A 19,086-nucleotide genomic window follows, 5' to 3' on the forward strand; every position below is an offset into this window, starting at 1 on the left:
GGCTACCTCTCGGACTTCACCTAGGACACCTGCCCACAGAGCGGTCATTTTGCGCTTCTTAGAAGTGTCCTCCCTCAGGGCCTTTGCCTTGCGGCTCCTTTTCCCGGCAGAGAGCCTTCTAATGAGTAGGGTAGTTTTCTCTCCTCACTGCCCAGCCTTCTTCATTTTTGCCCGGGTTTCTCTCTTCCCACGCTGTTTTCCTTCACGGAACTCCTCAGCGTCCTAAGGCCGAACCCTCACCAACTGCCGCCCCCACCGCACCGGAGCCTCAGGTCACGTTTCCGCTCCGCGCGCACAGCCGCTGGGGGAGCGCGGCATCACGGGATTTGTAGTCCGCCCCCGCCGCCGCCGCACCACCCAACACTACAACTCCCACGGGGCAGTGGGACGTCGCTCTCCCACACCGACCGTGTAGGCCGGCCACCTTGCGGCTGGTAGGGGCTGCCGCCGCCGCCGCGGGGCTGGGGCGCAGAGATGGCGGACGTGGTCGTGGGCAAGGATAAGTGCGGGGAGCAGCGGTTGGTGTCGCTGCCCCTGTCCCGCATCCGGGTCATCATGAAGAGCTCCCCTGAAGTGTCCAGCATCAACCAGGAGGCGCTGGTGCTCACCGCCAAGGCCACGGTGAGGCGGGCCGCGCGGGGAGGAGTCGAGGAGAGGGGGACCGCGGTGGGGGCCGCCCGAAACCATCGCGCCCCGCCCCGCCCGCCGGGCCCTGCGCGCTGCCGTGTCTACTTCGGGCCCCTGCCCTGCCACCCCTTTTCTTTTGAGGGCCGCCTTACGCCCCTCTTGTATCGTGCGCGCACCAGCTCCCGCGCGCGCCCTTCGCCCCGCCCCCCGATGCTGCTCCCGCCCTCCTCCGCGCGTCCACCCGCCCGCTTTTTCCGCTCCCGCCCTCCTTCGCGCGCCTGGCCGCCCGCTCTTTCCGCTCCCGCCCTCCTTCGCGCCCTCGTCGCCACGCCCACCCCGTTCCCGCCGTCCCTCGCGCGGGGGAGGTCTGGGGTGCGCGCGTAGGCGACTTTTGATGTCTCCTCCTCCAGCGTCACTGTGCCAGGGGCCCCACAGCCCCTCCTTTCGTCGCTTCCGGTCTTTTAAGTGGCTTTGGGCCCCAGCTCCTTAAACGGTTCAGGGAGAGGGCCCGCGGCTTCCTCAGGAGGTGCGGCCGGGCTTGGCCGCTTGCCCACGCTGTCCCGAGTCCCCTGGGCCAGTTGTACAGTGCGCGAGTCGTGTCCGACTCTTGGCGACTGCGTGGGCTGCGGGACCCCCGCCTTCACTATCCCCCGTAGTTTCGTTGAGTCGGTGATGCCATCCAGCCGTCTCGTCCTCTGTCGTCCCCTTCTGCCTTCAGTCTTTCCCAATATCAAGGTCTTTTGTAATAGAGTCGGCTCTTCGTCTCAGGTGACGAAGTATGATGGAGTACTCAGGTGATGGAGTACTCAGCTCCAAAGTATTGGAGCTTCATCTTTAGCATCAGTCCTTCCAGTGAATATTCAGGGTCGATTCCTTTAGGTTCGACTGGTTAGACCTTCTTGCTGTACAGTAAGGGACTCTGAAGAGTCTTCTCTAACACCACAGTTGGAAAGCATCAATTCTTCGAAGCTCAGCTTTCTTGATGGTACAACTCTCACATCCATACATGACTAGTGGAAAAACCATAGCTTTGACTATAGGGACCCTGGGCCAGAATTGAAGTTTTAGGCCCAAATAATTGTCTCTCGATTTGGTCTAGGTAGGCCAGAACCTTCCTGTTCTTCAGGTTTCTGCTTCAGTCTTTAACTTTCTGCTTTCAGTCTTCCTTGGAATCCATTTTCCAGCCCTGTTAGTTGGGTAGACAGTGTCCCAAGGGTATGTTGGTCAAAGCTGGAGCTAAAGGAAGTAGAAAATTGGGTAGTTTGGGGATATTTGTACCATTTCATTCTGTAGATATTAAGGAGTTAAGAGTTTCGCAGTTACTTCTTTAATCCCATACTAACTCAATTAGATGGCTTTAAAATAAAACAGAGAGGCTCATTTCAGGTGGTTGCCTTAGGGAAGGTATCTGGGTAGAACAGGAAATTGATCATTTTTTACCTTCAGGTTGTTGACTTAGGGTTGTAGGGGGACCACCCTACACAGTGTACATTGAATACACAATGTGTGTTCCTGAGTGCAGAGAATTTTTGGACGGTCTCTCGCCCCTCTTTAACTGTAGAGGTTGGGCATTAAACAGTTATGATTTATTATGATTATATATTTTTCATAAGTTAGAAATCTAAAATAAACTTTTAGGAAATCCCTGTTTTCCTGCCAACTTCAATTCAGCCTTACTCTCTTCCTGACCTCATATTTCTCCTTTCTCCTTTTATTTCTATAATTTGATGAACCAGGATAATCTGCAATCATCTAAACTTAATGTAATTAAAAAGTGAGGTCTGTGGTAGGTTTTCAAAGCACACCGTTCATTTTACTTTTTCATTTTGTTTTAGGAACTCTTTGTTCAATATCTCGCCACCTATTCCTACAGACATGGCAGTGGAAAAGAAAAGAAAGCCCTCACCTATAGTGACTTATCAAATACTGCGGAGGGGTCGGAAACTTTTCAGTTTCTTGCAGGTACTTCACTTTTGAAACATTCTGGTTAAAAAATAGTAATTACAGCTTTTCCTCCACTCATTTTCTGCTTTCACTGAAATAGACATTTTGGTGCTTTCTCCAGGTGTCACAGTTTACCTGGCACAGGACCAGAGGTTTAGTCTATTTGAGTATGTTTGTAATGCGGTTTACCTAGAGCACGAATTAAGTTGGCAGCCTGCAAAGGGTGTCTGGGCAAGCCGGGCAGGCCCACCCCTCAGACTCCTCCTTACTTGAATGGGGAAACTGAAACTCATCATTGTTGTCGTGGAACAAGCTGTGTGCACCACAGCTAAAAAGAGCTTAAGGTGATCCTCGGGGCCAGCGCTGTGTCAGGTGGGTTGGACAGGGTTGCTTCCAGTAGTTACCAGCACAGAGAAGAGCATAGTTTGCAATCAGTGAAATAGAAACAGGTATTTAAAACTAGTCAGGAGGCAGCGCTAGTTTCCTGCTATTTCACCCCAGAAATGTAGGCTGAAATTTGTCTCATCTTGGAACCTGTTTTAGAGGTCGTAGCAGGGACTAGCACGTTTTGAAATTTGCATTGCTGATGTTAGCTTTATGTTTTTAAGATATATTACCAAAGAAGATTTTAGCTAGTAAATATCTGAAAATGCTTAAAGAGAAGAGAGAAGAGGAGGAGGAGGAGAATAACAACGATGAGAGTGAGGACGATGAAGCGGAATCCTGACCCCAAAGATCAGCCTGGTGAGGACCCTCCTGGAGTAGCACCTTGGCTGTGAAGCACGTGTTAGCCTGTCCACCCTTCAGAGACTTCACGTACATTATGTTCTTCCCTGGCTGAGACCGGGCATAATGCACCTCTGCCATAAATAGCCACCAGGAAAGGAACCCAGACAGCAGCCTCTCTTCCCCAAGCCCACACTGCTGCTGGAGTGGGAGGGGACTGCGAACAGGCTGCGTACCAGAAGGCACAGCCCGTCTGCAGCGCTGAGCTCCAGAGGCAGAGGGACTCTGCTTAACTTTCTAGTTTGAAGATAGATTTTCAAGAACTTGTAAAATACCAGTTGTGTAGACTCACATATGTATATTTTGAAATTAGTTCTTGTAAACAGCTAGATCCTGTTTTAGCTAAATATGTAGTCTGTAGGTAGGATTTTTGTATTTCAAGACAATCTGGCTTTGTATTCATCCCAATACTGCATTTTTTTAAACTGTAAAATAAATTTTTCTTTTTTATTAAAAGCTGTATTTTTTTTACATTTTATTTTTAACTGGAGATTACTTTACAGTATTGTGATGGTTTCTGCCATACATCAAGATGAATCAGGTATACATATGTTCCCTCCCTCTTAAACCTCCCTCCCTATCCCACCTAGAGGTTATCCCAGAACGCCAGCTTTGGATTTCCTGTGTCATACAGCAAATTCTCGCTGGCTATTTATTTTACATATGGTAATATATGTTTCAGTGCTGCTCTCTCAAATCATCCCACCTTCTCCCTCCTCCGCTGTGTCCAAAAGTCTCTTGTGTATGTCTGCGTCTCCGTTGGTGCCCTGTAGATAGGTTCTTCAGTACCATCTTTCTAGATTCCTTATATATGCGTTAATGTACAATATTTATCTTTCTCTTTCTGACTTCCTTCACTCTGTGCAATAGGCTCTAGGTTTGTCCACCTCATTAAAACTGACTCAGATGCACTCCTTTTCCTAGCTGAGTAATCTGTGTGTATGTGCTACTTCTTTATCCATTCATCTGTCGGTGGACATCTAGGTGGCTCTGTGTCCTATCTGTCATAAGTAGTGCTGCAGCGGGCATTGGGGTGTATGCGTCAGTTATGGTTCCCTCAGCATATATGCCCAATAGTGGGACTGCTGGGTCATATGGTAGTTTTATTCCTAGTTTTTTAAGGAATCTCCATACTATTCTGTATAATAATGGCTATACTAGTTTTCATTCCCACCAACAGTGCAAGAAGGTTCCCTTTTCTCCACACTCTCTCCAGCATTTATTGTTTGTAGACTTTTTCTGATCTGTGTGAGATGATACCTCATTGTAGTTCTGATTTAAAAGCTGTATATATTTTTATAGTAAAATGTTTTATGAAACTAGTTTTAGAACCCTCTAGTATTTTTTTTTTTTAATTAGTTTTGGCTGTCCTGAGTCTTTGTTGCTGTGTAGGATTTCTCTGGCTGTGGCCTGTGGGCCTCTCCGAGTTGCGGTCTGCGGGCTTCTCACTGCGGCGGCTTCTCTGTTTCAGAGCACGGCTCTAGGTGCATGGGCTCAGTAGGTATGGCTTACAGGGTTAGGTGCCCCGAGCCTTGTGGAATCTTCCCCATCAATGATCGAACCTGGGTCTCCTGCGTTAGCTGACCAACATGTGGGATCTTAGTTCCCCAACCAGGGATCAAACCTGAGCCTTCTGCAGTGGAAGCGTGCAGTCTTAACCACTGAAGTCCAAAAACAAGCACTAATACTTCTATTCCTGGAGAAAAATTTCATATCACATTATTAAATGAAATACACTAAGAAATATTACCTCTGCCTAAGCATCTCTTTCTTAAAAAATTACAAAGCATTTTGTATTATTGAAGATCTCCATCATTTTTGCTATTCCTTCATAGTAACTTTTACTATCCCCAAGAGAAAACCATAAGCCCTATTTCTATTCACGTAAGGTGTATTTTAGCTCTTGTCTTTTCAGGCTTTTTTTAAAATAGAGTTTGAATTTTCACCCAGTAAAATCATCCTTTAATGTCCATTCTGTTGGTCATGTCAGCAGTCAACATATACAGAGCTATTCCATCACCCCAGATGTTCCTCTGTATCCCCTTGAAGTTAGTTCCTTCCCTTATCCCCAGGCAGTTGCTCCTGTTTTCTGTCCCTCTTGTTTTTAAATTTTATTAAAATATTTTAAAATCCACTTTTTAAATATACAGGTTTTTTAAAAAATAATTTCATGTCTTTATTTTTGGCTGTGCTGGGTCCTCATCGCTGCACAGGCTTTTCTCTAGCTGCGCCGAGTGGGGGCGCTACTCTAGCTGCAGTGCGTAGACCAGCCACTGCAGTGGCTGCTTTTGTCGCGGAGCACAGGCTCTGGGCTGTTGGGCCTTCAGGAGCTGTGGCTCCTGGGCTCTAGCACAGGCTCAGTAGTCGAGGCACATGGGCATGTGGGATCCTCCTGAACCAGGGGTCAGACCTGTGTCCCCTGCATTGGCAGGTGAATTCTTTAGCACTGAGCCCCAGGGGAAGCCCCAGCGTGCAGTCCTGAGCTCTCAGAGGCAGGCATGTAACCGCCGCCCCTGAGGTACAGTGCTCCCCACCTACGCCCTGGCAGTGGGAGTCCCAGACTTCTTCTGGAAAGGGCCATAGGGAAACACTTTTCCGTTTTGTGGGCTACAGAATCTCTCACTACCAGACAACTCTTACTAGTTCAAAAGCAGCCACAGACAACACGTAAAGGAATGAGCATGCCTGTCCTTGAGAAAACTTTTCTTTATGGACATTGAAATTTAAATTTTGTATGATTTTCATGGGTCACGGAATCTTTTGACTTCTTTACAACCATCTAAGAATGTAAAAGTCAATATGATTAGTTTATATGCCATACAAAAACACAGCAGGCCACATTGCACCCACAGACCATGGTTTGCCCACTCATCTTTCCAGGATGTCACATAAATGGAACCACACAGTATGCAGGCTTTGACTCTGACCTTTTAGCGTAGCGCGCTGGCAGGTGTCAGCAGTCCATTCTCTGGCTGCTGAGTAGGATTCCTTTGTACGGATGCACCATTTGTTTACCCATTCCACAGGTGAATGGATACTTTGCAATTTGGGTTGCTTCCTATTCTTTGCCCCACCCCCCACCCCCGTTTTTTTTTTTTTCCTTTTAAAAAATCTGAAGAACTTATTTCCATTTTAATTGTTAGAAATAAAGCCCTATAAATATTTGATACAGGTTTTGTGTGATTGTGATTTTGTGTTGTGATTACTGTTATGTTTATCTGAATTTTTACATTTTCTATAGTGAATGCATTATTTTTTTAATTGTTCTTAAAAATAAAAAAATAGCTTTAAAACAAAAACTTTGGCCTGCTTTAGCTCAGTGTCTATCCTAGAGATTCTCAGCTATTTTCCTGTTTTCTTAATCCTACCTTCTTTATTTCTCAACACGACGTATTCTTTCCAGTACAGACAGAAGTCAGACAGCCCAGAGGGAGGCCACCAGGCAGAGAGGAAGTGACCCACCAGGCTCAGGCCCCATATACGGTCAGCTGTATACCACACAACATGGAGCTCAGGGGCTCACGCTTGATTGGGGTTTAGCTGAATGACTTTTTACTTCACCCTTTCTCGTGGCTGCTAGAGTAGGAACACCCACCTTATCCTAGATATGACATTTGTTCCATCCAGTTCAATCAAGGTTTTTATCCCCAGACTCCCAATTCTCAAGGGGCCCAACGTATAAAATAAGGCCCTAGACTTCTGTCACCCAAGGCATGCTTCTACCTCAGAAGCCTGGAATCTTAACCTGTGTGGATGGAAACCCCCAAATAAACACATGAGTAACAGAAGGTCTTTGGGAGAGGCCACTGTAAATACAAGGAATTTTATTTTATTTTTTGCTGACATACTATGAGGCAAAACAAAATTGACACCATACAAAATAACTTTATAAAATATCATTCACATCATATTTTATCAGATTTACAGCATTCTGTGCATGTTAAAGGTTATGTAAAGAGGTGAAAAAAACACTATGCCAAACTTTTTAGTATTAGTTTATATACACACAATAAGAAACAAAACAAATAACTGTTAGGTTTTCCATGGATTTATTGCAAAAATAGTGCAAACTACTTAACCTAGTAAGCTGTAAAACAAACTTGAAAGGACCCAGCTAAGCTTAAACACCACAATAGATGCTCAGTCTCAGCCTTTAGCTTTCTTCACCAGTTTAATCTTTGTCAATTAAGACCACTCCCCGTCTGTTCAGTTTAGGGTGAGTGCTGGGAACAGAGAATTGTCAAGACCGGCTCTTCAGAGCCCAGATGGACGCGGCTGCCTAGCGCCAGCAATACCTTTAGGATCATGCTACTTTACTCAATGGCAAGTTTGTGAGGTCTGTGTTGAAAACACTAAAATGCCATGATGTTTAAGTCTGACCTTAGAAGTAAGTCATCCAACCTCTTGGTGATATGGAGAAAAGAATTAAGAAAGCAGCATGAACAGAAAGGATTAGAAACATTCTTGTCTGCTTATAAACATGGTATCCTTTTTCTCAGGTGTATTTGGGTAAAGTATTAATCTCCTGGTGGGCAACCTGTGAACCAGATATTGCATTAAGTTTAAAAAAAAAAAAAAAAAGATACTGTAACCCTACAAGAGTAACTTTAAGATCTCTTCAACAGCCTGTTGGGGTCCAAAAAGCATATATCTAAACAAAAAAATAAGAGCAGAACAAAATGCTACATATACAAGCTAAAGAAACAAAATGCAGCATATTCAGGTTCTTTTTCTTGAGGTACCTATATAAATTTAATCACCTGCCCCAAAGTACTCTTGTTAGGTGAAAAACAAAATGCTTACTGATGAGCCAATTGTAGGGCATTTATTATTACTGAGAAAGTGCAACAACGCTGATCTTTACATGCAGCATACTAAAGGATGATTTACTCTTTACAAAATATAGCTTACGTATTGACCTGATGGAAGTTTAAAAATTAAAAAACACTTAACTAGAATCATCCCGATTTTTTTTGAGATCCTGCAGCAAAAAGCCTCCCAAATCAACCTTCAGAGTTTCGCCACTAAGGAATGTTGGTTCTCTTGTAAAATTCAGAGATCTCTTTAAAACAGTAAAACTATATACTACAGGAAAGATCCCTAATTTTTATTTCTTATTGGTATAAAATCAAATTCTTAAGACTCCAAAATATTGTGTTACCTTCAAAGAATTAAAAAAGATTGCCATAGTAGGAAAAGTCTAGACTTGTAAACTGCCAAATATAAAAGCATGGAAAGTCATCGATCTCCTATCTTATTTTCTCACCTGCCAGAAAGCTTTCCTAACTCACAGAAATCCTGGGGTGCTGTGCAGCACCCCCTGCTCCCCTTCCCCACAGCCAAGGGCTCTCCCTTCCTCTGTCGATGGCTATCAGCACCCCCACCAGGAGGTCGGGAGAGACTAAATCGACAACAGTCCATCCGTTGCTTATGAAAGGAACTTATAAAATATGCCTGGGGCGGGGGTGGCGGGGCACGCGTGATGAAAGAAGCAAGGACAAGAGGGTGTGTGAGCTGTTTTGGCCGCCCCTTCATTGGCACAGAAAATGAAGTGATAGCTGCAAATATACGCATAGAAGAGTTTGAAATTTGCTTGTAAAATGTCATATTTGCTCTTGGGCATAATTTTTTCTTTTCACAAGAGGGCAGTTGGGATTCCAATATGTGTTAGTAGTTAGCTGGGGTGATCTCTCAGATTCCAAGGCCAATTGGGCTTTTTCTCCCCATGTACAATATAAAATATTTAACTTCATACTGATTTTTTCAATGTATTAGGATTAAACATGAAAGGCACAAAATAAATAAAAATATTATTAAATAAACGGAAATTATGTTTTCAAGCTTTGTGTGGAGTTACATATTTCACTCTTTTGTTACTTTCTCCAATTTAGTTTGACAGGCTTAGTAAATAGCACCCAACTGTTTAACTGAGGTAGATCCACATTGTAAAGAAAGCTGGGTCCCCTCCATTTTACGTCTAAATTTAAGATGCTTTTACAAAAACAAAAACCCATTTAATCGTAAGCAGAAGCAATGACAGGTGGCACTACCTGAAGAAAGCTTAGAACATGAGCAGGTCTGCAAAGATTTATACCCAAATCATACTCTCCCCATCAGCCATAAAAACATCTCAAACTGGAGGGAAAAAAAAAAAAAAATCAAACATTTAAAAATAACCCTGACAAAGTCTCAAGACTTTCAGAACAGGTCTTTGACCGACTGCCACAGAAATGCACAATGGTCCATTTTCACCAAGCAATGGCAGCAGCCAGACCAGAGAGCGAGCAAGCACTGTACCAGCGAAAAGTTTCCCTTTGTGACTCCATAGAAAAGACTTGCTGAATTGAGATACAGCATCTTGATCTGAACAGTTTAAACTCATTCTGCCTAATATTTTTGCATACTCTGAAACTTACAAATTTAATATCCGATTAAGGCTTAATTTAAAGTGGCATTACCACCTAGCATCATGCAAGCATGGAACATCCTCAAAACACACAGAATGGTATTAAACTAAAAGACAAGGACAGGAAGCCTCAGAATCGTATTTAGCAGGTACTATAATTTCATATTTAATTTTACAATTCATGTAGCAAATGAAAAGTTATACAGAGGCCAATGCATATAAACACTAGTTTATACAGGAACTGTCCATTTACACAACAGCACTGCACGGTCTCTATACTGCAAGCACACGACGCTGCCACGTAGACCCACCGCACAGGTGATCGCATCCGCAGACAGCACGCACAGTACCGCCTGAAATGAGGCCCTTCAGCTGCTCAGCGTCTTAGAAAACAGTAAACTTTACATGGTCATAGTACATTTTGATTCAAAATGTCTAAATTTTTTTTTTTTTTTTTTTGCAGGGGGGAAATTAAGGGGAAAGATCTACCTATGGAACTTTTGAATTCATTTTTGGTTTTTTCAATTATTTTATAAAAATAAAATAAAACTAGAAAAGTTGATAAAACTCAGGGGTAAAAACCCCTCAATACATATTAGGTAAGCAATCTAAAGTGTACCAGAGGTAAGAAAAAATCTGGATTTAGACACTACATTCTTATGTTTAATGAGTAATTAGCCACTTTGCTGCACAGAAACTCACAATTATTCCCTTAAAACTCTTTAAAAAGTAAAAACTCACTTGCGTCTATAATTACAAAACATGAGTTGATACCTTGAACAACTACATTTAAAATCCACGATCAAACTCAGGAGGCGACTTTCAGTTTAGTGCTAAACTGCAGACTTCCCAGGATTCTAGTCACATGTGTATCTGGCTTTGAGGAGGAACCCAAAGTCATTGCTCTCCAGCCCCCCTGCCAGCTGGTGCCTCTGCCTTTCAGGAGGGAGAGTGAGGGGAGAGTGAAGGACCAAGAGTGGCCACCAAGAAGGCCTTTTAAGTTTAAATAACATTGGGTCATTTCCCCCACTTAAAACCATCCATTGACAGAGAAGGGTGGCTTTTAACTGGACCATCAGCCAAGAAATCTGCTCAACTCAGTACCTGGCTTGGAAAAGTCAGAGCTAAAACCTATATCTTCGAGGTGGCAGAGCCTGAGTCCTGCGTGCACGGCTCCAGATGACACCACTCCCCGCATGTCACAAACCACCACAAAGAGCACTCCCGCACCTGACCTCTGAGTCTTCACACGCGTTTCACAAAGACACAACGCCAGCTCCAGCTCCTTCCTGAAGACAAGCTCGTTCCGTTACACCCAACATTCTCGAAGAGTGACTGAGAACAAAACCCCCAGGTGGGCCGGTGGTCACGGTCAGCGCCTGACTGAGAGAGAGGTGCTGTGGACAGATGTGCTCAGGGCCTGGGAGGAGCCCCCAGCCAGAACCCAGCGGTTCCTGCAGGGGACCGTCCGTGGGAGCCAAGGAGCAGAAGCAGCTTCAAGGGCAGAGGGCCAGCTTCCTTCCAACAACAATGCAGCCCTGATGTGATTCCAAAAGGACCCACACGAAAGGCACAGAGGCTGAGATGGGGTCTCCAGAATGTGCTCCACTTGGCACCACCAGAGGCCAGGGAGGCCTGGGCACCACCTGCCTCCTGGGCCGGAGGGGCTGCTCTCGCCCACACCTAGGGTTGTTGCCAAGCATCTCCAGAGCCCAGAGGAGCCCAGCGCTCCCCACACGCACCCAGTTCTGTCAAGTCAATCCTGGGATCGACTCCCAGGTCTGAGGACCTTGAAGATTCCAGAAGTACTGAATGAGGTTCCCAGAGACACATGGAGTGGGGGTGGTCAGTATTTGGTGTTTTAGCTTTAACTCTGAACTACTCACATCCAAGGAAGTTGTAACTAGAGAGTTGTAACTAGTTCCAAGCAAGTTGTAACTAGCCTCCTCTGACTGTCTGAAGGTGAGGACTCAACCCTCAGTCGCACCACCAGGGCCATCTAAGGTCTAACACACTGCATTTCTCACATCGACCAGTAAGACAGAAACGTGTTAACAAAAGCACCAATAACCTCCTTCAGTTCCCGCATTTCTAGTGACCTTTCATGAGCGCAAAGGTGGTGAGGAGGGAGCAGCCCCATGCTGGGACCCCGGGGGCCTGCGATTCTGGCTGCACACCCAGTCACTGAAGAGCCCAGCAGCCACTGGGCTGAAGCGGGTCAGTGGACGTGGCGGGCACCCCCGCAGGCAGCCCCCATGCCCACAGCCCTTGGGGTGCTCTGTCTATAGGACAGCGCGACCGCAGAACTGCACATTCTTAAGACTGCAAAGGGCACTTGGCGCTCTGGGAATTTAGCACAGCATGTGGCGTTAAAGGCAAGGGCTTCCTAATGGTGCCCCTGGAACCTCTCTGGGCCAAAGTCAAGGTTGAGGTGCGTCCAGAGGAGCTCGGGGCCACCCCCGCCCACCTAGATGCCTGTCCCTCCAGACTTCGGAGCAAATGCTCACCTTTTGAAGGTGAGAACACGAGTAACCTAAAGAGAAGATGCAAAGGAGCAGAGCGTGAGCCTGATAGGCCCCCAGCAGCATGTGGGCACAGCACATTTCTAACGGCAGAGTGGTAAATCACATGGGATGCCAAGCTCTCCCAGGCCAGCCGCCCTGCAGGGGGCGTCCAGTCCGGAGCACGGGCAGCGGGAACCGCCGCCCGTTCAGGATGCCGCTGCCCTGGCCCCTGTGCTCCTCTCAAGCAAATGGCCTTGGATTTGAACAGAACATTTTGCTTTTGAACCTTGGCTCGTTTTAAAGTATGGAGCGACAGCACTCAAGGGTTCCCAAGTCAGAGGTCAATGACACCCGCACTGCGTTTTGAAACCATGCAGCTACTAAGAACTACCTGCACGAGAGTTGGTGTTTAAGCACCTTTGTGATTTTACAGAGTGTACAAAAAGGGAGAAGAGAGAAGGAGCCACTTTCAACCCATTCATAAGTAAAGCAGGAAAGAAAAAGTGCTTCCTTATATCAGATAGAACAGGGAAATGCCAGGACAGTAGGCCCCTTCCAGGTCCCGCCGCCCAAGGCCCTGCACCCGAGGGCAGCGCAGAAGGGCCCTCGCGCTTCCTTCCTGCCGGCCACTGAGAGTCCCAGCACTCGGAGCCGGGCAGCCCTGAGGAGTCCCTGGTCCACCCGGACAGCCGGGTGCGGGGAGGGGACTGCCCGGGGGTCACAGTATGGCACGCAATGTTCAAGCCAGAACTGAACAGAGAGGTGTTCACAATTCTGTTTATTCAGGCAACATTTTGGCTATTTTCAGTGTGGACAGCTACGCTTAAAAGCAAACATGAATCTATTGAGAATTCAGAGGTAGCCTTTATCTGTGTTAATTTTATTCTTAAACTAAAAGGTACTTATGAGAAACCACCTTCTGTAGTGATATGGCTAAGCCAATACATTCACTTTAGACAACAAAATGGCAAAACATCCAAAAAAAGCGTTAAGTGAAGGCGCCAAGACGGCGTCAACGTGACGGGAACACACCTCAGGTGACTGGCTGGCGTGGGTGTGAAAGCTCCTTTGTGTGTCTGCTACTGGGGAGCCTGCCCACAAGTGGAATCACTCGCTGGGCTGGAGCCCACACTTCTCGTCTGGCCAGCACACGAGGCCCGGAGGGACGGACAGCAGTGGGGCTCAGGTCTGCCTGGCATCCACGGATTAAGCCACAGATGACTGTTCTGACACAACAGCGACCTCACGGCTTTCAAGTGACGGCTGACCGAAGAGAAGCAAGGGGACCCCGACTCGCTAGTAACATTGGCCGTTCAGACACTTCCTCTCCAAGCTGTCAAATGCTGGACGGAGGTAGAAGCAAATGCTTTAGGGAGTCATGGCAAATGACAAGGAATTAAACAGACCAGAAGTATTCAAGGGATTTACAACTAATCCTCTTAGAATTAAATCTTCAGACCGCAAGGAGGGAGCACACTCTTTCGATAGACCACAAACTTCCTTCCAGAAAAAGACAGCGAAGAGGCTAATTTGTCCTTCATGAATGGTCACCATGCACGTGCGCGCACACGCACGCGCTTACACACACACACATACACACAGTCACACACAAAGACACGGCTGCAGAGGGGGAAGGGCAGCGGGCAGCCCACACAGCTCTAACACATAATACTGAAAAACGTGGCAGAGTCACTGAAACAAAGCAACGCGTTGTCTCACACCATTTCTTATCCTAAATCTATTTACAATCGTTTCAAACAAGTACAGCAGATGCAAAGGTGGACATAATAAAAAGGAAGCTGTCAAAAAATCAGTGCAATTATTTCGAGTTGAAAATTTTCCTTACAAAAAGTCAGCATGTGTGTGTAACACGGACAGCCCTATTACACAGTCACACGTGCACTGTGTCTACACTGAGAAACGTCACTGCAGCCGCAACTGCTGGCACGGCAGCCAGAGAGAATATTCTTGGTTGCTGTGGGGGAGGGCTTTACATATAAATAAGGTATCTGCATTCTGAAAGCGAGGTGTATGAACACTGAGGAAGTTTCTATTTATTTGTACATTCCTTTTCTCATGAGCGTGAGAGATGAGTTAGAGAGAGGTCACAGGGAAATTCTATGGCTTGTCCGGGCCACTGGGATTGTCCACTGTCTGGATTATGTTAGCTTCTAAAGCTCCTCCTAATTGAACTACTTTAGGTGTAGGAAAATGCCCACGAAAAAATCCTTTGAACTGTCCAACAGATCAAAGTCCCACTCAAGGATTCCGTCAGATCCCGAGGGACGGCTCCGTGAAGCAAGCTGAGCGCTTGCCTGGCGCCGAGCGGCTGAGAGAAGCCGCCCCGGCCTCCAGAGGCCTCCTCGAGGCAGTCTGGTCTCCCCGCTGCAGGACGCTTGGCTGGCCTACCCTTAACGTATTGTATCAAATATATAATCTGCCTGAAAAACTGCCTTGTAAAAATAAAATTTAAATCACCCTGCAGATCAATGCAAAATCACACTGCTGCATATATAAGAAAAACAATTCATCCAGAAAAATTACATTTGTGGCTTTCAAAAATAAATCATCCAGCAAACTCGAAGGTAAACATCAGGTAATTTATAAAAGTTAGGGGAGATAATTTCTGTCATATTCACCAGGTACCACATGCACGGGAATATCCATTATCAGGCAAATCAAACCAGAGCGGAAAGGAAAAAAATAAATAAATAGCAACATTTGCATTTAACAACAATAACAGTAACGTACAATATATATCAATACCCACCCCCCACAACCCTGCTGTAGTAATTGAACTTGAACTGTCTCTTTTAAGGAGCACACGCTGGGGTAAACATCAGTCACAGCACTGACTGCGGCCAACTTCACACAGCACACAGAGATCACTCCACCTCTGACCAGGCCCTCCCGGGGAAGGCCACAAAGTGGCCAGGGGTGTCTTGTGGTTCCAGGGTGCAAACACCCATGCACGGAGTGTGAAAATGCTACCGAAAAGCAGCACAATCTTGAAAAGAAGAGGCAGACCCTAAAATGTAGTATCAAGTGTATCTGTGAAGACTTTTTGAAACAGAAAACCAAAACCCAAACAATCCCTTTCTACAGGTATAGGTATGCCCAGTTTTACAAAATGCATCTGAACCGGGGACATCTGAGCTGATCAAAGTAAGTACACCAACAGCAGGCTGGCATCTCAGCAGGGCCAGAGGGCTCTCCTCATGGCGACCGACACTGCTCCCTGGGTCTCTTTCATCGCTTAGCAAGCAGGGCGAGAGCCCGTCGAGCAGACTAGGAAGTGGTGAAGGGAGGGGACTACACCAACTTTTCTTCAGGTGAATGTTACCAAATACATTAGGAAGAGTTCCAGGATAAGAATCTAATTCAGACACCTCTTCTAAAGAGATGAGATAAATCCCAGTTTTCCTTTCAAATGAATGCAGATTTCTACATCACAGTTCTCACATTCAGTCTGCTTAAAGCAAGGCACACCTTCCTTAACAGTGGGGTGGGGCAAAGCCAGCGGGCGGACACAGCTGCAACCTGCGTGGACCTCAGGAAACCCTTCAAACACGGGCGGAGTCCGGAGGTGCCCAGAGCCCCTCTCGGGCCGGCCTCGAGGTCACTCTGGGTGGGCTGGGTGTGACCTGCTCAGACAGGCAGGGGCCCCTCTCGGCTTCCACGTGAGCAGGGCTTGAACTCACTCTACTGAAATCTGAGGTTTCATGCTGTCTCAGAACTTACCCTAATAATGGGGGGATTGGTAGGAATTTGGGAAAACAGTTCTTTACCTGAGAAATTGTAACTACAGCCATTAGAATTCTGAACATCAGACGTGCACAAAGGTGTGTAGCTACCCCAGCTGGAGACGTCTGGTTTATGAATGCTCGTAAGTAGTAATAGTTTTATAAAACAAGCCTAGGGCTGTAAAAAGTACCCTTCTCAAAGTACTTTGGCCCTCTAGAAAGAAAACTTTTCTTCAGAATGATTTTTTTTTTTTTTTTTAAGAATTTAGGTCTCATTTTCTGCCAGCCTGTAGTCTTCCCCAGCGTATTAGCTCAGAAGACGTCTTCCTGCACTGCCAGAAGGGGTGCCTGGGGGAGCTTCCTCTCCAGAAGGTTCTAGATCAGTTCTCAGACTCCAGGTAGCCCAAGCCCCCAGCTGATGGTGACAAACTCAATGCCCAGCCACCTGCCCCGGCAGCTCTGACTAGGCAGCGAGCGCGGGAGACTGAGCTGTTTTTACCACCGCCGCCCCGACCCCCCGAGATCCTGTTGTAAGTGGTAAAAGCATACCTTGGAGACACACAGTTATACATGATACTGAACATGGCTGAAAACTAACCTCATTGAAGACTTTAAAAGTATTTTAGTGAAAAGATTCCCTCCTTTGCTTGAATGCTCCCAGTAATTTAAGCCAAGAGTGTACTTTACTGGTGTCCCTCGGAATAGGAGAAAGTGCCACTTGATAATAAAATGACAGGGAATTGCAACAATTCTTTAAGCAGAGGCTTCTGTCATTTAAAAAGAAAAAAAAAGATACAGCAAGAAGAGACTAATGCCATTAACAAGACACCCACATGTGCACACACGTGTGCGTGCACGCACACACACACCACTCTGAGTATATATTGACACAAATAATAGTCAACCCTTTGTTGCTGCCCCCAAAATCCAGGCCAAGCGTCCCCCACAGCGTGTCCCCACCCCTCCTGGCCCCTCAGAGTCCCCGCACAAGACGGAGGCAGGCGCTCACCCCAGCAGGAGACACCCCAGCGCAAGAGGTCAGTGTCGGGCCTGGATGGGCAGGGCCATCGGCAGGGCCCAAGGAAACCTACAGGCGTGACGCAGCGCTAGGGGAAGGCTCGTCTCCTTCCTGGACTCTCTGCACTGCGCGTTGACTTGGTCTCTGTAACAACTGCCTGCGAGGACAGAAAGCCCACTTGGCACAGCGGAGCTCGTCAAGCCGTCCACAGCACCGCTGTTGGTGCGACGCTTCCTCAGCTGGCGAACCCACATCCGGGGCCAGGATGCAGATTCTAGCAAAGGGCTGCCTCTCCCGCCACCCCGCCTCCCCGCCTCCCCGCCTCCAGCCACCCGCCGAGGGCAGCGCTCCTTCGCAGACCACTGGCCTCGCATCTGGCAGAGGCCCACCACCAACAGCCTTCCCTAGTTTCAGTGCATAGATCCTATGACGCTTGGCTAACAAACCACACACAGAGATGTGCACGCTGCTACACGGACTCGTTCCTGGGAGTGGAAGGACACATACATTCCGTTTGTGCTTAATCGGCTGAGCGACACATGAGGGTGAGGGGGCGGGGAAGGGGGACAGACTGCCGGGAGCACACCCCAGCCCCCGGAGGGTCCAGGCTGTGCACTCAGCACGCGGGGGCGGGCCGCAGCCACACGGAGTCAACCGCATACTCCTGCACTTCTGCACTTCGGCACTGAGAACCACAAGGGGTGGTCCAGGCTCCAGAACTCTCTTGATATGCTGAACAGATCACAAGAAGCACCCCGTAGTCAATAAAAGGAAAAACAGCATCTATCTACCACATTAATACTGCAAACCAGATATATATATTTTTTCTCTTACGTTAAAGACATAACAGTGAAAAAGGATTGTACTGTATTTATCACCACAGACCCGTATTCTTTAGAAACTTTGGAAAATAAATGTCACAGTCCTATAGGACAAATCTTATGATTAGCCTGTCGGCATATTGTCTTTTTCCTTTTCTTAAATAATTTTTTATTAAAATGGCACTTGTCTGCCAATCTCTCTGGACCTGTAAATGTTATAAACACACACGGCCCATCTTCTGCCACCGCGCCCTCCTTCGAGCTGAGTGGAAGGCGGCCGGTGGCAGAACGAGAGACCCCGGGCGTCTCGCCTGGCCCCTGCCCTTGGGTCCCGGACAGCTGGTGGAGCCAGGTCAGGAGCACGCCGGCATCACTCTGAAATAAACTTTAGTGACAACGTCAGAATGTTCAAGGCTTTAAAACCACAACGTGTTTTGAGTTGCTTTCACTCTCACAGAACGTTCACAGCTAGTTTGAGCCCATCAATTTCATAGAGAATCATGTGTTAAAAATAAGTAAATTGAATGACCAAATAAATTAAAAATGTTTTAAAGCCCTGAGTTCATAGACTGGTTTTAGGAGATTTTTAGGAAACACGGGACTCTATTTCAATAAGCAGCTTATAAGATTTTGGCAAACCATATTTCCTACGACAATGGGGGTCTCATACAGGTCTGCAGTTCAAAATCCAAGTTTGAAATCTGGGACGGAAGGCATTCTGGAAAATGGAGAATCTACTAAAATGGATGGCGTGTCATGTTCGATGCTGGCTGTCACGGAAGGGCTGGGCATTTGTTGGTCTGAGTGTAGCTGGTCTCGTGTGAATCCCACTCGGTACACAGTCGTAAACACTGAAGCACGTCAAGCAAAGTACATGGTGCGCAGCGTGTCCTGATGGACCTGCACGGCCTTTGCCAGCGCCTGGTGGTCTCGTCCGTTACTCTGCCCGGAGGTATGGCTTCCTTCAGCGCTGCAGGGGTGGGGGGAAGGGGGAGGGAGAGAGAGTGCAGCCTTTAACGCATCACGAGGCAGCACACGGATAGCTAAGTGAGGACCACACACCAGCCCTCCAGCAAGACGGCCACACAGCTAGCGAGTGGCAGCGAAGATGCCGGCTTTCGGGCGTCTGCGTCACAATCGGCTCCAGCTACTGGGGACCCCACCGTGTCCCACTCTGGAAAAGCAGCTGCCAAAGCCTGTTGCGGAAACGGCCCTGGCAGAAGAGGCGTGCCACTCA

General features: G+C 47.1%; 2 protein-coding genes across 2 annotated transcripts in view; one reads left to right on the top strand and one right to left on the bottom strand.

The window, feature by feature from the left end:
- On the top strand, window positions 330-3,819 carry CHRAC1 (chromatin accessibility complex 1). Its single transcript, XM_005688820.3, has 3 exons — window positions 330-621; window positions 2,463-2,589; window positions 3,180-3,819. Exons 1-3 carry the CDS (start codon window positions 475-477, stop codon window positions 3,296-3,298), a joined length of 393 nt encoding a protein of 130 aa, XP_005688877.2. The 5' UTR covers window positions 330-474; the 3' UTR covers window positions 3,299-3,819.
- Window positions 7,165-19,086, bottom strand: part of AGO2 (argonaute 2, RISC catalytic component) — a 91,324-nt gene continuing 79,402 nt past the window's right edge. The window contains exon 19 of the mRNA XM_018058614.1: window positions 7,165-18,819. Coding sequence (XP_017914103.1) covers window positions 18,711-18,819 — 109 coding nt within the window. The 3' untranslated portion in view covers window positions 7,165-18,710. The remainder of the gene's footprint in view (window positions 18,820-19,086) is intronic.

This window comes from Capra hircus, chromosome 14 (genome assembly GCF_001704415.2).
Source record: "Capra hircus breed San Clemente chromosome 14, ASM170441v1, whole genome shotgun sequence".
NCBI classification, from domain to species: Eukaryota; Metazoa; Chordata; class Mammalia; order Artiodactyla; family Bovidae; genus Capra; species Capra hircus.

What these genes read in the sequence shown, in the direction of transcription:
- CHRAC1 (XM_005688820.3), top strand. Translation starts at nt 475, where the DNA reads ATGGCGGACGTGGTCGTGGGCAAGGATAAGTGCGGGGAGCAGCGGTTG. An exon ending in TGCTCACCGCCAAGGCCACG is followed by an intron (nt 622 to 2,462) that starts GTGAGGCGGGCC and finishes ATTTTGTTTTAG; the next exon opens with GAACTCTTTGTTCAATATCT. An exon ending in AACTTTTCAGTTTCTTGCAG is followed by an intron (nt 2,590 to 3,179) that starts GTACTTCACTTT and finishes TATGTTTTTAAG; the next exon opens with ATATATTACCAAAGAAGATT.